Here is a 15,097-nt window from a genome sequence, read left to right as displayed (position 1 = left end):
CAAACTTGGCCACTTTCCCTGCTGGCAGCCGTCGGCTGAGGCCAGAGGACAGCTGTCCCCACTGGACCGGGCACGAGGTCTCCAGCAGGCTGCAGGTCAGCCCTCCCACTGCTCCCCCAGCCGGGTCACATCTGTCTGGGCATGCGGCCCCAGAGTGCCCACACTTCCAGGCCTGCCCTGTCCGGCCTGTTCACAGGAGCCTGTGTACCCGAGCCCTTCTTCCTTTGGTTCTGCACAGGCTGCAGTCTTTAACCTCTCCTGGTTATATTTTTAACCAAACTTTAATTTTGTTTTCCCTTTTTGCGTCATCTCAGTCCTTCAAGTGTTATTCTGTGCAGCTCTTCTGACCAGACGCTCTGGGCGCCGGCTGCTGGGGGTCCCTCCTGCTGCCCCGCACAATGTTAGCTCCTCCAGCTGAGCGCACTGACGCTGTTCCTCTGCAGCTCCACTCTGCCCTCGCACCTCACAGAACGGGAGGTGGGGCAGGCGACGGGCCTGGGTTTTGCCAGCCTTTACTACTTGGGTCAGGGCAGCCACATCCCAGACAAAGGCGCCAGGGCCCTGCTTGGAGAGGGGCCCCAGGAGGTTCAAGGACTGAGTGCCGGTGCGGAGCCGCGGTTGGGAAGGGCGTCAGAGCGGGCGGGCGGGGGGAGCTTTCTCCCTCCAAACTCCTGTACCATTGAAAGCAGACTCGGCAGCATTGATGGGCAGCCCGTGAAAGGGTCCACATCCTTCAAGAAGGAACCAGCATGGAAGGCGTGCGGGGCCTGCCCTGTGGGCACCTGGCCCCTGTGCTGGCTAGCTCCCTCCCAGTCTTCCATCCGGGGCTCAGACCAGTAACGAGACAGTCTTATATTTGGGCGGCATACGGACTCCCCCTGTCTGAAATCACCTCACAACCACTAGCCTGATAGTTTTCACAAAAATCCTCTCCTGAAAATAAATAGCACGTGTTTCCCTGGTTTCTGAGAAGCTGAGGGCTGGCTCCCTGGAGTCAGATGATTTACCTGAGGCAGTGGACAGAGGCCACCCCAGCTCCGGCCACCAGGAGACTTGGTTTGTCAAGGAGCTGCTTTTTTTTTTTTCTTTCTTTCTTTTTAAAAAAGTTCTTTCTATCTTTGCTACCTTTTCCTTGACCAAACAAATTTAACTGAATGTGGAAGTGGCAGAATGTCACTAAGGCCTGGCCTTGTGTCCTGAGAGCTAAAACACTGTTCGGTTGATCTCCAGAAAATAAAAACAAAACGGCATTTTTACCTCTTGAACGGTGCTCCTTTACCTTTTCAGAATTCAGACACTCCATCTTTGATTTTTATTAATACCTTCTCCGTGCTCCCAGAATCACGTGACGAGGAGTCTGAGGTGGCAGCTGGGGAGTGGCGGGACGCCGCCCCGCTGAGCCGTGCGGGGCCGTGGGGCAGACCCGCGGCCAGAGACACCGCCTGTCCTGGGCCGGCCCCCGGTAGGCGCACGGAGAAGGCACTCAGGGCAGCGCTTCCCCTTCTGCACAGGCTGCCTCTGGTGTTTTCTAAACTACATTTTTCAAAATGCTAATTCCAGGGTACACTGATTTCACAATCCAGCAACGTTAAAAAAAAAGGTTGCCTTAGGGTTTAGTATATTCAGAGGTAAAGAGGACCTGTTGTGTACATATTTTAATTACATAGCATTTCCTACTCCAAAATGCAATGCTCACTTTAGATACTTATTTTTGTCTTGATCTTTCTCAGAAGGGCAGGGTAAGTTGTATTTCCATTCTTCAGTGTGATGGTAGTTTTACTCCAGTAATTAGGGGTTTGTGGTTAAGTTCTTAAATTGAACCAGCAAAAGCAGGAGTGCAGCCGACAGCCAGCGCCCCGTGCTGACCGCAGGAGCCCTTTGTCTGTGCCCACGGATGCTGCCTCGCTGGGTGTGTCTCTGCTGAAACTCTGACTCTCTGCCCTCCGTTCCACTCAGGCATCCTTGGGACTCGGGCAGTGGGGAAGCTTGCGTCACCCGGGGCTGTCACGGGACTTTTATTTCCTGCTTTTCCCAGCAGTCTTTCCTATTCTGAGAGCGGGCCGAGGGGTCTGTGGGTTGTTTCTGTTGACATGCAGAGGTTTTAGGGTGGAGGTGGTCCTGCTTGTCTGTCTGGTTGACTGTGCTTTTGGGGTTGCATCCAAGAAATCCTGCCAAGTCCAGTGTCCTGAAGCTTTTCTCCTACGTTTTCAGTTTTCTCCTACGTTTTTTCCCCTAGTTTTAGGTCTTACATTTAAGTCTTGAATCCTTCCTGAGTTGATTCTTGTGGATGATGGAAGGTTGGGGTCCACCTTCATCCTGTTGCACATCGGATGCCCAGTTATCTGTGCCTTTTTCTAATCTGTAGAGACGAAAGCCTACCAGGTGTTGAAGCTGTCTACCCTTCAGGACGGCGCACGCCAAACTGAAGACAGGCTCCAGAAGGCGGAGGCCTCTGTGCCGCCACTGCCAGGTAAGCAGGCAGACGGGCCAGTGTCTGGGACGCCAGGCTGTGGCCAGGGCTGCGTTGTCAGGGAAGGGTGCTCCCTCTGGGAAGGTTTCTGGGCTTTGCTCTGTAACAGGCTGTCATGGGGTCACTTTTCCAGTCCTTGACAAACAGGAGTTCGGAAGAGGCCTCCCTCCAGGGTGTGTGCTGGCGATGGCCTCACGGGCCCTTGGACTCTGCCAGCCGTGTCCTGAGGGTGCCTTGACCCTGAGCGCCACAGGAGATACCTCCAGTTCCTTCTCTTTGCACATCTTCCAGTTTCTTAATCAGCAGTGGGGAGTGTCGTCTGGGCCTCCCCCGTCCCAGAATGCTGGGGGACTTGGCGTTCTTTAAATGGAAAGACTGTAAGTCCCAAGGAAAGCTCAGTTTTAAGCTTAAATGTAGCTCCTTCAATCTAGGATTTTTGTTTTTTAATTGTAATTTTCTTAGTTTTCTTGTATTTTATGTTACATTTTCATTATTTTTCAGAGTTTTTATTACCTTCCATTTAGTAAAAGTTACTTCAGCTCCCTTTGTAAATGGATTAATACAGAAGGAAGTACACTTTAACGACTTTCCTATTGTCATATAAACCACCGTGCTGGAATTTCACCCATCACAATGAACAGTGAATTCTTAATGTCACATAATTCCCAGTCCATATTCAGACTTCCCAGTTGCCTCCAAGATGTCTTCATCAGAGAGATTCTTTTTGAAAGGGCATATTTAGGTACAGCAGACTTCGCTGCCTGTCCTTGGCGAGCTGTTTCCTGGGCAGTATCAGTGCTACAATTAGTTGCTGCAAAATTCAGTTACTTCGGTGGCTTTGAGGGTTCAGGGAGCCTCTGCACATTCAATGCCCGGTGCAGGGCTTGCTGGAGAGAAGCCCCCGGGAGGGCTGGCCACGGCGGTGGTGGTTATTTCAACTCCTCAAGCAGGAGACCTGGTAGTTTGTTAAGGTACAAACGGGCTCTGCCCAGTGGAGGTCTGCATCGCGCTGGGAAGACGCAGCCCTTGTGAGCCCTTCCCTGTTTGCTCTCATCACCTTCTTCACATTTGAGTCACAGAATCAGTCCAGAGGGGTGTCAGAGTGTTTGTCCAACCCCCTAATTTACCAGTTTGCCTCGCTCAGAGCACTGCAGCCCGCTAGCAGGCACACGCGGTTTGCAAGGTGGCGCTGCAAACCCACTTGCTGAGACCGGCTCAGAGGGTGTGTCTTCCCTCGGCCGCGCATCAGAAACTGCAGCACTGGTAACGTGCTGACAGTCCACGTGCTGGTCTGTTAACTTACCCACGTGAAGTGATGCACACAGTGCGGGTTGTGCAGCCAGGCACCCCGAGGTTTCGGCCCCTTAGTCCTCACTCAGAGTTACACCACGTGCTTCGCAAGGTTCCAGATTCCCCGGCGCTGGGCTTAGATGTGCTTCTGATCGTGTTGGCTGTCGCTGAAGTTTGATGCAGCCCTGGAGTTTATCTGGCATTTGGTCACGCGTCCCTTTTTCATTCTCGCCCTCACCCTGATCCTTAGGACTTCTCTGAGCCCAACAGAGAAGCAGGAAGTGGGCTGGGAGGGCCACCGCAGGGCTGAACTTCTCCCAGAGTCACAGGCAGGGCTGGGTGTGCACTCTGAACCCGGAGCCCCCAGAAGCGCGCGTTCCAGCTCCTGTCTGTGCCAGACGCTGGGTCTCTGGCTCTGCGCCTGTCCCTGCGGAGAGCCACTTTGTCCTCGTGTCTGAAGAGCCCTGGTCTTCTTAAGGGGGTGCAGACCGTCCTGGGGCCCAACATGGGCACGTTGTTAAGAGAACAGCTTTGCTGCAGAGGTTGCATGCAGGCCGGTGGGGCACGGGTTAGGAGCCCAGCGGCTGCGTTTTGCCAAGATGCTCATGCGTCTCTGTCTGAGATCCTGGCTGCCCGCCCGTTGAGAATCAGCCTTGTGGCAGAAATATCCAAGGCTGAGGGCACCCAGGACACAGAGGTCAAGTGTTGCCTGCTCGCTGGGAGCACCGTGGGGACAGCCTGGGTCCCCGGCTCCAGGGAAAGGGGTGGACAGTACATCTTCCCCGCCATCCTGTCCAGGCTGGTCAGAGGTGGCCTTGGTGGTTTTCAGTGGAGACTTGTTCTCTGCAAGAGAGGAAAACAAGAGGCTTGGGCACAGGGACTTCAGGATGGGTGGGCTGTAACCATCATCTGGAGGAGTCGGTTATCTCCGAGACCCGGTCCCCAGCTCCCGGTGTCTGGGCAGCGTCGGGCAGCCAGAGCCTGGTGCCGCAGGACAGCCACGTGCCCACACGGGTCTTGGCCATTTGAGGCAGTGCCCTTTGAATGGGTTGATTTCCTGCTTTTTGTGGCTTCTGTGTAGGCCTCACAGGAAAGCCCCCTTCCTTCCCATCTCAGCCAGCGTGGCCTTCCTCAGCCTCGGACGCGCCTGGCTTTCGGCGAACAGCTCGTCCCCTGTTGACGTTTGTTTCACAAGTTCCCGGGGGGCCGTGGCTCCCCCGCCGCAGGCCCCGCTCACTCTCCACGTTTGTGCTCATCACAGGTTTGAACACTGGCAGCAGGACGTTCCGGACAAAGACAGCTCGCAAAACCGCCTCAGAAGCTAGCTTTTCATCTAGCGAAGGGAGCCCTTTGTCAAGGTAAAGTCGAGCGGGCCTTTCTGAACAGCGGCCCCAAGATGAGAAATGTCACTTCTCCATGAACTACACTCTGGCTGGTGTTATGTTGTTGTGTGACTCGATGGAAGGTTACCGTTTAGGTTTTTGTTTCTCTGAAATGACAGTTGAAACTTCAGTCTACCTTTGAAAATATTTGCACCAGGGCCAAGTATTGTCTTGCAGCTGCTGTTTCCTTGGTTTAAGACTCAGTTGACACCTCAGTGAACCACAAATTAGCGTCTACAGCTGCTCCCAGTAGGGCCTCTTAGAAAGCACACAATGGAGGGTGTCGGGCAGGGCAGGGAGACGGGGCTCCAGAGAAAGGAAGTGGCCTGTTCTTTGGGAGACGCGGATATGTGCACAAGCCGTTGCTGGGCGCTTGCTTTGTGCTCCGCGCTTTTACCAAGCATTTGGGCTGGGTGGTTCTTTCCCTTTCTGATACTTTCTTGCTTATTGTCCATAAGGAACAAAATTCCTCTTTTTGCATTTGTTGAACTGTAGCAGATCTTGTAAGTTTTCGAGCCCTGATAAGGGAGTCGAGCGCTAGATTTGTCATCGGGGTGAAATGCCACGCCATGGCGTTGAGCCACATGGGGAGAATTTATGGCTGTGGAAAGCAGCAGTCGTTGGTGAAACAGCTACCTTTCTGCGTTGGGCTAAATGTCATTTAAGATAGCACAAGTCTGCATTTGTAGTAAGATTTCTCCTCAAAAGATGTCTTTAGGTGATTGTGTTACATTTGAATTAACTGCTCACCCCGATAAAATTTTAAAACAGGAACTTTACATTTCTGATGTCCAGTAAGGTAAAATTATTTGTTCAGAAATGTGTTTTTACAATGGAAAAAATTTTCAGTTTCATTTATGTTTTGAAAAACATTATTTTCAGGACCTGGAATACATTTAAATGAGATCAATTCTTTGAAATTAAGTTCTTGCTTTCAGAAACCTGGTAAGTTTGATTTTAGGGAACTACTTAATTTTGGAAGTATCTTTAAGATCTGAGTTGTCGTCTCTGTTTCTGAAGGAAGTGAGGGTGCGTTCGGGGCAGGAGGCGCTAAAGCGCTGCATTGCTCACGGCTGTGCCAGATGCAAGGTCGAGGGCTGCTGCAGGGACCTGCAGGAAACAAACTCCACAGGTAGTTTCAGGGTTTGATGTCACCGTTTGGTTTAGTAACACATCCCTTTTGTTTTTAAAGATTGTTAGAAGTGTTTGTTCCCTTTATATTTTTGAAGCACTAAAAAGCCCAGTTCTTCTTAAACCTTTTAAATATATATTCTTTGGGCAAGCTTCAGTACACTCAGCAAGCAGTCGGATCCTGTAGAACGTGTTCTCAGTCTGATCATTTCGCGTCTTGCATTTATATTTCATTATGAAATCAAACTTTTTTCCCCTTCAGTTTGAGGCGGGGGCCTTTTGTTAGTCCTGTTGTTTCTGCATGAAATTAATTTCCTGAATCACAGGTAATAACATCATCCCTTTTAAGGGAAGGAAAAAAAGGCTTTAAGCAACCCGTGGTTCTGGGTGTGCCGCGGAGCCCCGGGCGTGGGGTGTGCGGGTTCAGCGCTCTGCGTGTCGCCTCAAGGGCCTCGTGCCGGGCTCCGTGGTGGTCGCCACCCTGGGCTGTGGAGAGCCGGGCTCTGCCGCCTGCGCCTAAATTCACTGCAATTTCGTAGCGGCTTACATGCAAGGCTCCCACGTCCCGCAGTCAGTCCTCGTGCTTTATTGCTTTTACAAGTGGTCTCGAAACCCAGTACTTGAGAATAAACATGGCAGTGCGGTGCTGCCGCAGCCCTTTTACAAATTCTTCTTTGCTCTGTTTTGTCAGTGAGCTGATGAGCAACCTCAAAAAAAAAAAAAAAAAAAAAAAAGACCCTGCTGGACCTTAAAAAAAAATGGCTTCCTCTGATGTCCTGGAGACAATAATTATGATGTGCTAGTTAAGCCCAAACTACAGCTGAGGGATTTTACTTTAAAGCAGCGGCTTGGGCGCAAAAATGCATTTATAGCTCTTTGTCTGCACCTCATTATGTGTGGGCCTGATTCATTAAGTAATTGGTTTGCAGTTGTTTACATGAGTATTAAGGCCTTCCTTTCAGCCGCCTTTGAGAGATACATTGTGCAAATGTTGCCTGCGATGAATGCAGAATGAGGGCCCGAGGGTCCGTCCTATTGGCTAAACAGTGCACTCTGTTGAAAAGCCAGAGAAAGGGATTGGTGCTGCTTTGCATAGCAATGACTTTCTTAATAAGCGTTACAGATTAATACACACCAGCTATAAAAGATGCAAAGAGATACTCTTAGCACATTTATCCCTGCTCATTTCATTGTGATGGTGGTGGGGTCCCAGTGCTTTCATATTCCCTCTGCCGGAGCCGCGGCCTCCGTGCATGAGCCGGAACAGAATCCGGTGTTTATTGTATTATAAATCATGGGCAAGTAGGCAGATCGGCAACAGTTTATTATTAAAGATTCTTTCAGTGTAAATCTTTTTCCACCATTGTCTTTGCTTCAGCAAAATCATTTTGTGGTTGAGTGGGGATGAAAGGATGTAGGAAGGAGTGAGTCCTAATAGGATGCGGCTCTCAGAGTAAAGCCCACTTGTCCCCTTTTGTTCAGGGTGCATGCCAGAGCTTCCTCCCCTGCAGACACTGCCTCCCGCACCTTCCCGGGAAGCCGCCTCACCCTCCCCATCCATTTGTTCAGCGGACAGTGTAGTTTAGCCGCCAGTTTCTGGCTTGGATCAATATGATGTTTCGCCAAAAGGAAAGGATGTGCTTGCAGCCTGACTAGGGAAGAGGTAGCAGAGGCACCCTGCCCCCTACACCCTGGGGGCCGCCGTGGGTGGCCTTCGGGGCAGCCCTGCAGCCACGGGAGCGGCCAGCGGAGGGCGCCAGGCTGCAGCCAGTGCTCGCCGTCTCTCCTCCGCGGCCCGTGTGCCATTTCCCCGGGGAAATGTGAAGATCACCAGGAACCAGCAGTCCCAAGAAATAAAAATGAGGTCTTCCAGAAAGTCCTCTAGGTTCTAATATAAAAGCCCCATCTCTGTCTCTGGCTTAGCAAATCTACATTCTCCATAAATTCTCCCAGTTTAGCAGCTTCTTAATAAGTATTCCAAACGCTTCTTGCCATAAGCCCGCCTACTTTATTTTTTCTACTCCAAGCTCGAAAGAACAGTCTCTGGTTTGATAGCTGAAGGGGAGGAGTAAAGTTCCCTGAAAATGGTACCTGCAGGGTCCCTGGCCAGCCACCAGGGGGCGCTCAGACTGTGTCAAACTGTCCTCGACCTGGCCGGCCTCGGACACTTGAAAGGGAGGGTTCAGAGGTCTGTTGGCGCACTTGTTGGGATTTTTTTTTGAATTTTTAAATTTTTTTTTGCCTTGTATTTTTCAGACACATGTCTGTTTAGAAGAAAATTCTAGCAGAAGATGCTATGAGACATTTTAATTCTGATTGTACCTAGCAGTCAAAATCATTTAAAGTTATAGAATTCAGAGTGTAGAGCCCACATCTGGAAGGTTAGTTATTATTTTCAGGCCTCTAACAAGAGCCTCGAACCGCCAGGGCTCCCCCACTGTCCCCAGCACCACAGACCGAGTTCCCCACAGGGCCCTCGGCGTCTCGACGGACGTGGCCTCAAAGCCGTGGCAGCTTGGCGTGCGTGTGGGTGGCCTGTAGCTACTGCCTTCCTTCAGAAATGCAGGGGAAGGTCGCAGCTCAAGTGCTAGGGTGCACGCTTAGCACCCAAGAGGTCCCAGGTCCAGTGCCCTGTACCTCCTCCAAGCAGAAATCAATGAAGAAACCTGACTGCCTCCCCCTCCCCAGCTCAGAGGCAGCCCTGCGCTGCAGCCCCAGGACCCTCCGCTTGCCCGGCCGCCCGGCCTCTGCCTTGCACTCACGCAGCCTGCTGCTCAGGGGCTTTTCTCCGTCAGTGGTGCTCGGTCACCGCTGCACTTTGAGTGTGTGATCATCAGTGTCCGGTCCTGCTGTCCACGCAAGCATTCTTCTTTATAAAAGCCAGGTGCATGAGTGCCTTCGCCTCTGCGGAGTCAGGTACCCCGGCCGCAGGACCCCTGTGTCCCATCGCGCTACCCACATGAGTTGCGGGAGCCGGGGCACGTGCACACAGACATCAGCTTTGGTTCCATCCTGTCCGCGCGTGTTCTGCACCCCTGTTTTTCGGGAGCAGGAGCTGGATGAGCACCCACCAGTGTGTCTTCGGGGTGCTGGCCTGCCCTCCATCCAGTCTGCCAGTGAAGGGGTGTTTGTCTGCCTCCTGGCCCTGAGCTGGATGAGGGCGGGGGTGCCCCGGCACGTGTGGGGCCGGAATGTTACCCCCAGTTCTGCCGCCATCAGTCCTCAGCCCTCCCCGCAGCCCCCTCTGCAGTGGCAGGTATGGTTTTGGTGTCTGTCCCCAATCCGAGCATGAGAGCCCTGAGGGCCGAGGTCAAGCACGTCCTGTTTGTTGCTGCCACAGAGCACAGAGCCCGAGGCGTTGTCACCTTGTCACCTGTGTGGTATCTGCGGAGAGAAGGAGGGAGTGAACATGGAACTGCTGCCCCCTGAGGCCCTGCCCCGCTGGTGGGAGGCCTGTCAGGGGAGTTTCCCATCCGCCTGAGCGCTCCTGTCCATCAGCTCCTGGAGGAGGAGGCTTCATGCAGCCCCAGCCTCACCTGTCCTTGGCCCCCTGCAGCTGAGCCCCACCTCCTCCCAAACAGGCTTGTGCAGCCAGACTGCTTCCCTGGCCCCCGCTCCCTGCAGGGCCATCTCTGAGCCCTTTGGATGCTCCAAGGGGGCCTTCCTGCTGATTCACAGACCAGCCTGCTCAGGAGGGGAACTTGCAGGGCTGAGGGAGTGGCCTTGGGCATGACAGCTCCCGGAAGCATCCACCCCCTGCCTCCTGCTTTACTGCTTCTCTGGGGGGCGGAGACCATGGTTTGAACGTGTGTTTTGTAAGCTTCTGTGAGCTGGGAAGAGCATCCCGTTCCACTCCCGCCCCGCCCCGCCCAGCTCTGTGTGCTGAGACACATCCCTCAACCTCTCTGGGCCCCACCACCCCCACCGCGAAGGCCCTGGCTCGATCCTCCAGACGCTCTCAGGCCTCTTCCTGGCTGCTTCTGTCTCACTTTTGTCTCTACGTGCTGCCCGCAGGCAGAACTGAATGCTAGCAGACGTCCTTGCCACCTTGCTTTTTACTCGTGTGGACCGTTTCTATCGGTGTTGTTGGCCTTCTGTGCATAGAAAATGAACAGGCGACCGACGCTTACAACTTTGACTATTTTCTTTAGTGCCCGGGTCACTGGGTCACAGCTGGCGCCGTTCACCCCGGGCTGGGGGCCGGGCTTACCGTGGGACCTGCGGTGAGACCCTGGCCGCCCGCCTCCGTGCGGGCAGCACAGACAAGGACAGAAGCGCTTGGCTGCGCGCGTCGCCCTGGCTCCTTATCAACAGCGAGGGAATTTACCAGCAGTTACCGAAATGCGTCACGAACTGAGACTGCTTGATGGACGGGCAGAGGGAAGGTGTGACTGGGCTGGCGTGGCCCGCACTAACTGGAGCCTCTGACTGGTGGGCATGTGGGGCTCACTGGGCGGTGGGGGGGACACCACAGAGACCGCTGTCCTGCTGTGACGAGGCCAGGGACGCGCTCACACTGACTCAATCTGATCAGTTCTCTGTGGTCTTAGTGCAATAAGGCATCCAGGCTAATTACGTAAGCGTGTGGGGGAAATGCCCGCGTCTGCTCCCCTGGAGTCCAGCGGTTGCCGCGACCGTCCGGGGCGGCGGGCTCCTCGGTCGATGCTCAGGCAGCACCCCGCGGCCGCGCTTCACGACGGCCCCACAGTCCTGGGCCCAGGCCCCGCCTGGTCCCGTGCAGCCCGCCGGCTGAGGCCATGCTCACTTTCTGTGGTTGGGGAAAGGCCAAGAACAGTGCCGTGCGACTCCTGAAGGTTACGTGAGCGGTTTCAGTGTCGCCTGGACAAGGGTGGTGGTAACACAGCCCCACCTGTCCCTTCCCAGCTCGTCCAGGGCTGGAGGTGTGACAGGGACCGCTTGCCGTCCACCTCTTCGCAGATGCGTCCCCGAGCTCGGGCAGGGGAGGTGCTTGGACTCCAGGCCCCGCTGACGGCTCTGTCCAGTCCACGGGAAGTTCTCATGCCGCCCTTTGGGCCCCGCCTTGGCCTTCCACGTTCCGTGTGACGCAGAGGAAGATGTGTCGACCTGGGAGTTGTGTGTGGTAAAGATCAGCCTGGAACTGCAGTGTCAGGTCGACTCCCAGAGACGCAGAGACGGTCTCCCGTAGGGAAAAGAAGCCGCCCCGCAGGGGAGAGGGCGGCGCAGGGAGCGCCCGGCAGCACCTTCCACCCTCCGCGCGGCCACCCCGTGTCTGGTTCTGGGAAGAAGCGTGAACAGCCTGACTGAGCTCACGTGGGAGCCGGGTTCCATCTGACCGAGGGGGCGGGTGCAGCTCAGGGGTGGAGCGCGTGCCCAGCGGGCACGAGGTCCTGGGTTCTGTCCCCAGTGCCTTTATTTAAAAAATAAACCTAGTTACTCCCCCCCAAAAAAAACAAAAAAGGGAAAAAAGCTAACTTTTTTTTTTTTAAATTGACCAAATGCCTTCAGGCAAGGCCCGTGCATGGTGAGGGCCATCTGTCCACTCTGCACATTCTGAGCACCCACTGCGCTCAAGCTCGGGCGCCGGTGGGGGTGGGGGGGAGCTGCGACGCTGCGGTGCTGCTCCTGTGGACAGATAGCCCGGGGAGGGTCACATGTCAGTGACACAAATGGCTGTGAAATAGCAACTTCGATGATGACTCGGGAGTGAGGCCACACAGGAGGGTCCGATGAGGTCTGGGCATCAGCCTTGGACCCTGTCCAGGATTTAGTTCTTCTGCCAGAAGCACAGGGGAGGTACTGAAGTGTTGTAAGTGAGGAGGCAGAGTGATGAGATTTGTGGTCCACAAGCCCACTCTTGCTGCCGAGGGAAAGTGGGTTGCAGGGGACCAGGGGGACGTGGTGTCACCCGTCAGGGGCTGTCAGAACGGTCTGGCGAGAGATGCTGGCTTTGCGAGCGGGTGGGGTGGTGCACAGGGAAGAGGAAGGACCCTGGGAGGTGCTGGGGGTGGGCAGGGCCTGGGGTGGGGCAGGGGAGTGACCCGGGGCTTGAGAGGGACTGGAGGGCGGGGGTCTGTCGGCTGAGACAGGAGAAGGGCCGTGGGTTTGGTGGTGGATGGGCGAGTCAGCCGGGAGGTGCTCTCGTGGCCGAGCAGAGTGAGCAGTGAGCACTGGGCATGCTGTGCGCTCAAAGCCAGGGCTGGGGGCCCGGCGTGTGCTCGCCTGCCTCTGTCCCTCCGGGACGTCCTTGCCCGCTGTCACAGCAGAGTCCAGGGTGCCTTGCTTTCTCCGGGACCCCGAGGCCACCCCATCCCCGCAGAGGTGCACTGCGAGCCCTCCTGGAAGGACACCTGCAGAAGCCTTGGGCCTCGGGGGTCCTGATGCCTGCGTGTTGCTTTTAACACCCAGGGAGGAAATGTAGAGTGCCTGGCCAGGTGGTGAGTCGCATGTGCTGCCATGCTCACTGTGAAGGTGCTAGCCTGTCTTTTTTCAGGATTCAGGTTATGTCTTTATTTTACAGGTATGAAAACAAGAGGAAACCAACTACCAATTTAAAGTCTAAAGGTAAGAGAGCTAACTGGAGACCAGATTTTGATTTTGCGTTTTAACTAAAAGAGTGGTTTGTGGTGCGTGGGTCATCTGCACACTTGTGGGCCACAGCCTGCCTGTGTCACGGGCCCCGCAGCTCTCCAGGTGGCGGGGGGGGGGTGGCCTCGGAGGGGACAGGGGCTTCTCTGAGCACCGGTCTCCAGGGCCAGGGCTGTCTGAGGACGCTCGGGCCGTGGACCACAGTGCAGGGCATCCTGGCCCCCACACCAGTGTGTTCCACCATGAAATGTTTCCCACTTCAGTCCCTGTCCTCCCCGCGAATGCCCCCGAGTACCCACTGCTCGTGACCTGACGGCTCTTGTGGAAAACTCCCCCACCCTCCCCGCTCCCGGCTGCCCTCCCCTGGCTGGACACCCGCCTCGGAACCCCCATTGTCCTCCCTGCACTCCAGGGGAAGAACAGCCAGTGCCCCGCCGCCTGCAAGACCCCTGCCGGCGTCTTGTCCTCTTTGGGTCCAGCCGTGGGCGCTTTCCCACTGCGCCACACTCGTGCCTCAGTGCCCTTGCTCCTGCTGTTCCTTCTCTGGGACAGTCCTTCTGTCCAGGGAGCTCCTCTGCATCCCTCAGAGCCCTCCTTCCATCCAGCGCTGGCTTTCCGCGGCTGCGCCTGGTCTCCCTCTCCTCTTGTCTCTTAGATCCTCTTCCCAGCCCAGAGCACGGATTTGAGTCAGACACCCTGGGGGGACTCCTGGCTTGACCACCCCCTGTCACTGTGATTGTGGCCAGTTACTTAACCTCTCAGCCTCAATTTGCTCAATAAAACAGAGACTTTGTACTCACCAGGTTGGGGCAAGGATTAAATGGGGTGTATGAAAAATCACCGCAGAGCTGGGCAGAGCCTGTGGGTCTGCAGTCACAGTGGTCAGTGTTGGACCACCAGACCCCAGGCAGCTTGGAGCCCCCAAGGGCTTCCTGTGGCCGAAGGAGCCAGCTCAGCCCTCACGAGCGACCTGGAACCCAGGGAGCTGACCCCTGCTTGAGAACAACCCCAGCCAACCAGGGCTGGAGCTGGTGGATAAATGGCCCCCTTCCTTCCTCTCCTGCGGGAAGATTTGGGGAGAGTCCGCAGCCTCTCAGAGCCCCCCCACCCCCGCAGGACTGACCCCAGCTGTCCACTGCCTGCCCTGCGAGGGGCCTCTGTCTTCCCCGGGTCCCTCTCCCATCATGGGCCCCAGGATCCCCTCCCAAGTAAACATGTGTCTGTGGCACCCTCGCTGCTGTGCCTCCCCACGACTTCCCTCCTCTGGGCTCTACTGAGGATGGAGGGGCGTGGTGAGGTGTCTGGGCTGATGGAACCCCCTGGCCCCCTGCTTCCGAGCCCCGATCATGCCGTAAAGAGTTGAGCAGAAGGGAAAGAACGTGCTCTGCCGAGCGTTTTCCGTAACAAGGTGTAGACCACACAGAAATGGGCACGTTTGTGCAGGGCTGAGCTGTGTTCCAGGCACGTCTGGGCAGGTGTGCCGTGCAGGGGCCTGGGAGGCTGGGCCGGACCAGGGCTCCAGTGACCCGGTCGGGCTGCTGAAGCCAAGCTGGCCCGCATGCAGGGATGCTGACCAGTGTCCGGTTCCTCTTCCAGCCTTCTGGGGAGAGTCTGATGACAGCAACTCAGAAATTGAAGCTGCTTTACGTCCAAGAAACCGTAACACGCCCACTGACGATTCTGATGATTTTTATGACCTGTAAGCTGTAGCACCTGTTGGAAATAAAGCCTGTCAACAAACTAAAACCCTGTGTTCAGATGGGATGTTCACAATAAACGTGTTATTTTGTGTTTTCTAATTGTTTAACGTGAAAACTTGGGACCATGTTACTGTTCCAGTGAAATTTCATGGCATAAATATGAACTGGCACATTTGTTAAGTGTTACCAGAAAGCACAGGGACGACCAGCCACAGTGCTCATCCATCTTCAGTTGGTTCCTTTGTAGAAATATTCATATGCAAATTCAGGGCCCAGAATGGCCACAACAGCCCTGAGAAAGCCGGAGGACTCACACGTGCCAGTTTTGAAACTTACTGAAAGGCCACAGTGATTGAGAGCGTGGTGCTGCGCACACATACATGGATCAGTGAAGCATTGCTGATTTATATAGAGTCTAGAATTGATCATCCAGAAATCAAGCCTCACATTGATGGTCAATTTTCAATAAGGATTCAGGGCGGGGAGGAGTGGTCTCTTCAACAAGTGATGCTGGGACCCTGGGCGGCCTCGTGCAAAAGAAGGCAGGTGGAGCCCAC

At 55.0% G+C, this 15,097-nt stretch overlaps 1 protein-coding gene across 3 annotated transcripts in view; it reads left to right on the top strand.

The window, feature by feature from the left end:
- KIZ (kizuna centrosomal protein) overlaps positions 1 to 14,634 on the top strand; it is a 90,840-nt gene extending 76,206 nt beyond the window's left edge. For all 3 annotated transcript variants that reach the window (XM_032461739.1, XM_032461738.1, XM_032461741.1), the window contains 4 exons: positions 2,366 to 2,470; positions 5,022 to 5,118; positions 12,773 to 12,816; positions 14,437 to 14,634. In XM_032461739.1, the coding sequence (XP_032317630.1) occupies positions 2,366 to 2,470; positions 5,022 to 5,118; positions 12,773 to 12,816; positions 14,437 to 14,543 (353 nt within the window). In that variant the 3' untranslated portion in view covers positions 14,544 to 14,634. The remainder of the gene's footprint in view (positions 1 to 2,365; positions 2,471 to 5,021; positions 5,119 to 12,772; positions 12,817 to 14,436) is intronic.
- The last annotated feature ends 463 nt before the right edge of the window (positions 14,635 to 15,097 follow it).

This window comes from Camelus ferus, chromosome 19 (assembly GCF_009834535.1).
Source record: "Camelus ferus isolate YT-003-E chromosome 19, BCGSAC_Cfer_1.0, whole genome shotgun sequence".
Lineage (NCBI taxonomy): Eukaryota > Metazoa > Chordata > Mammalia > Artiodactyla > Camelidae > Camelus > Camelus ferus.
This window is presented reverse-complemented; position numbering and strand designations above follow the sequence as displayed.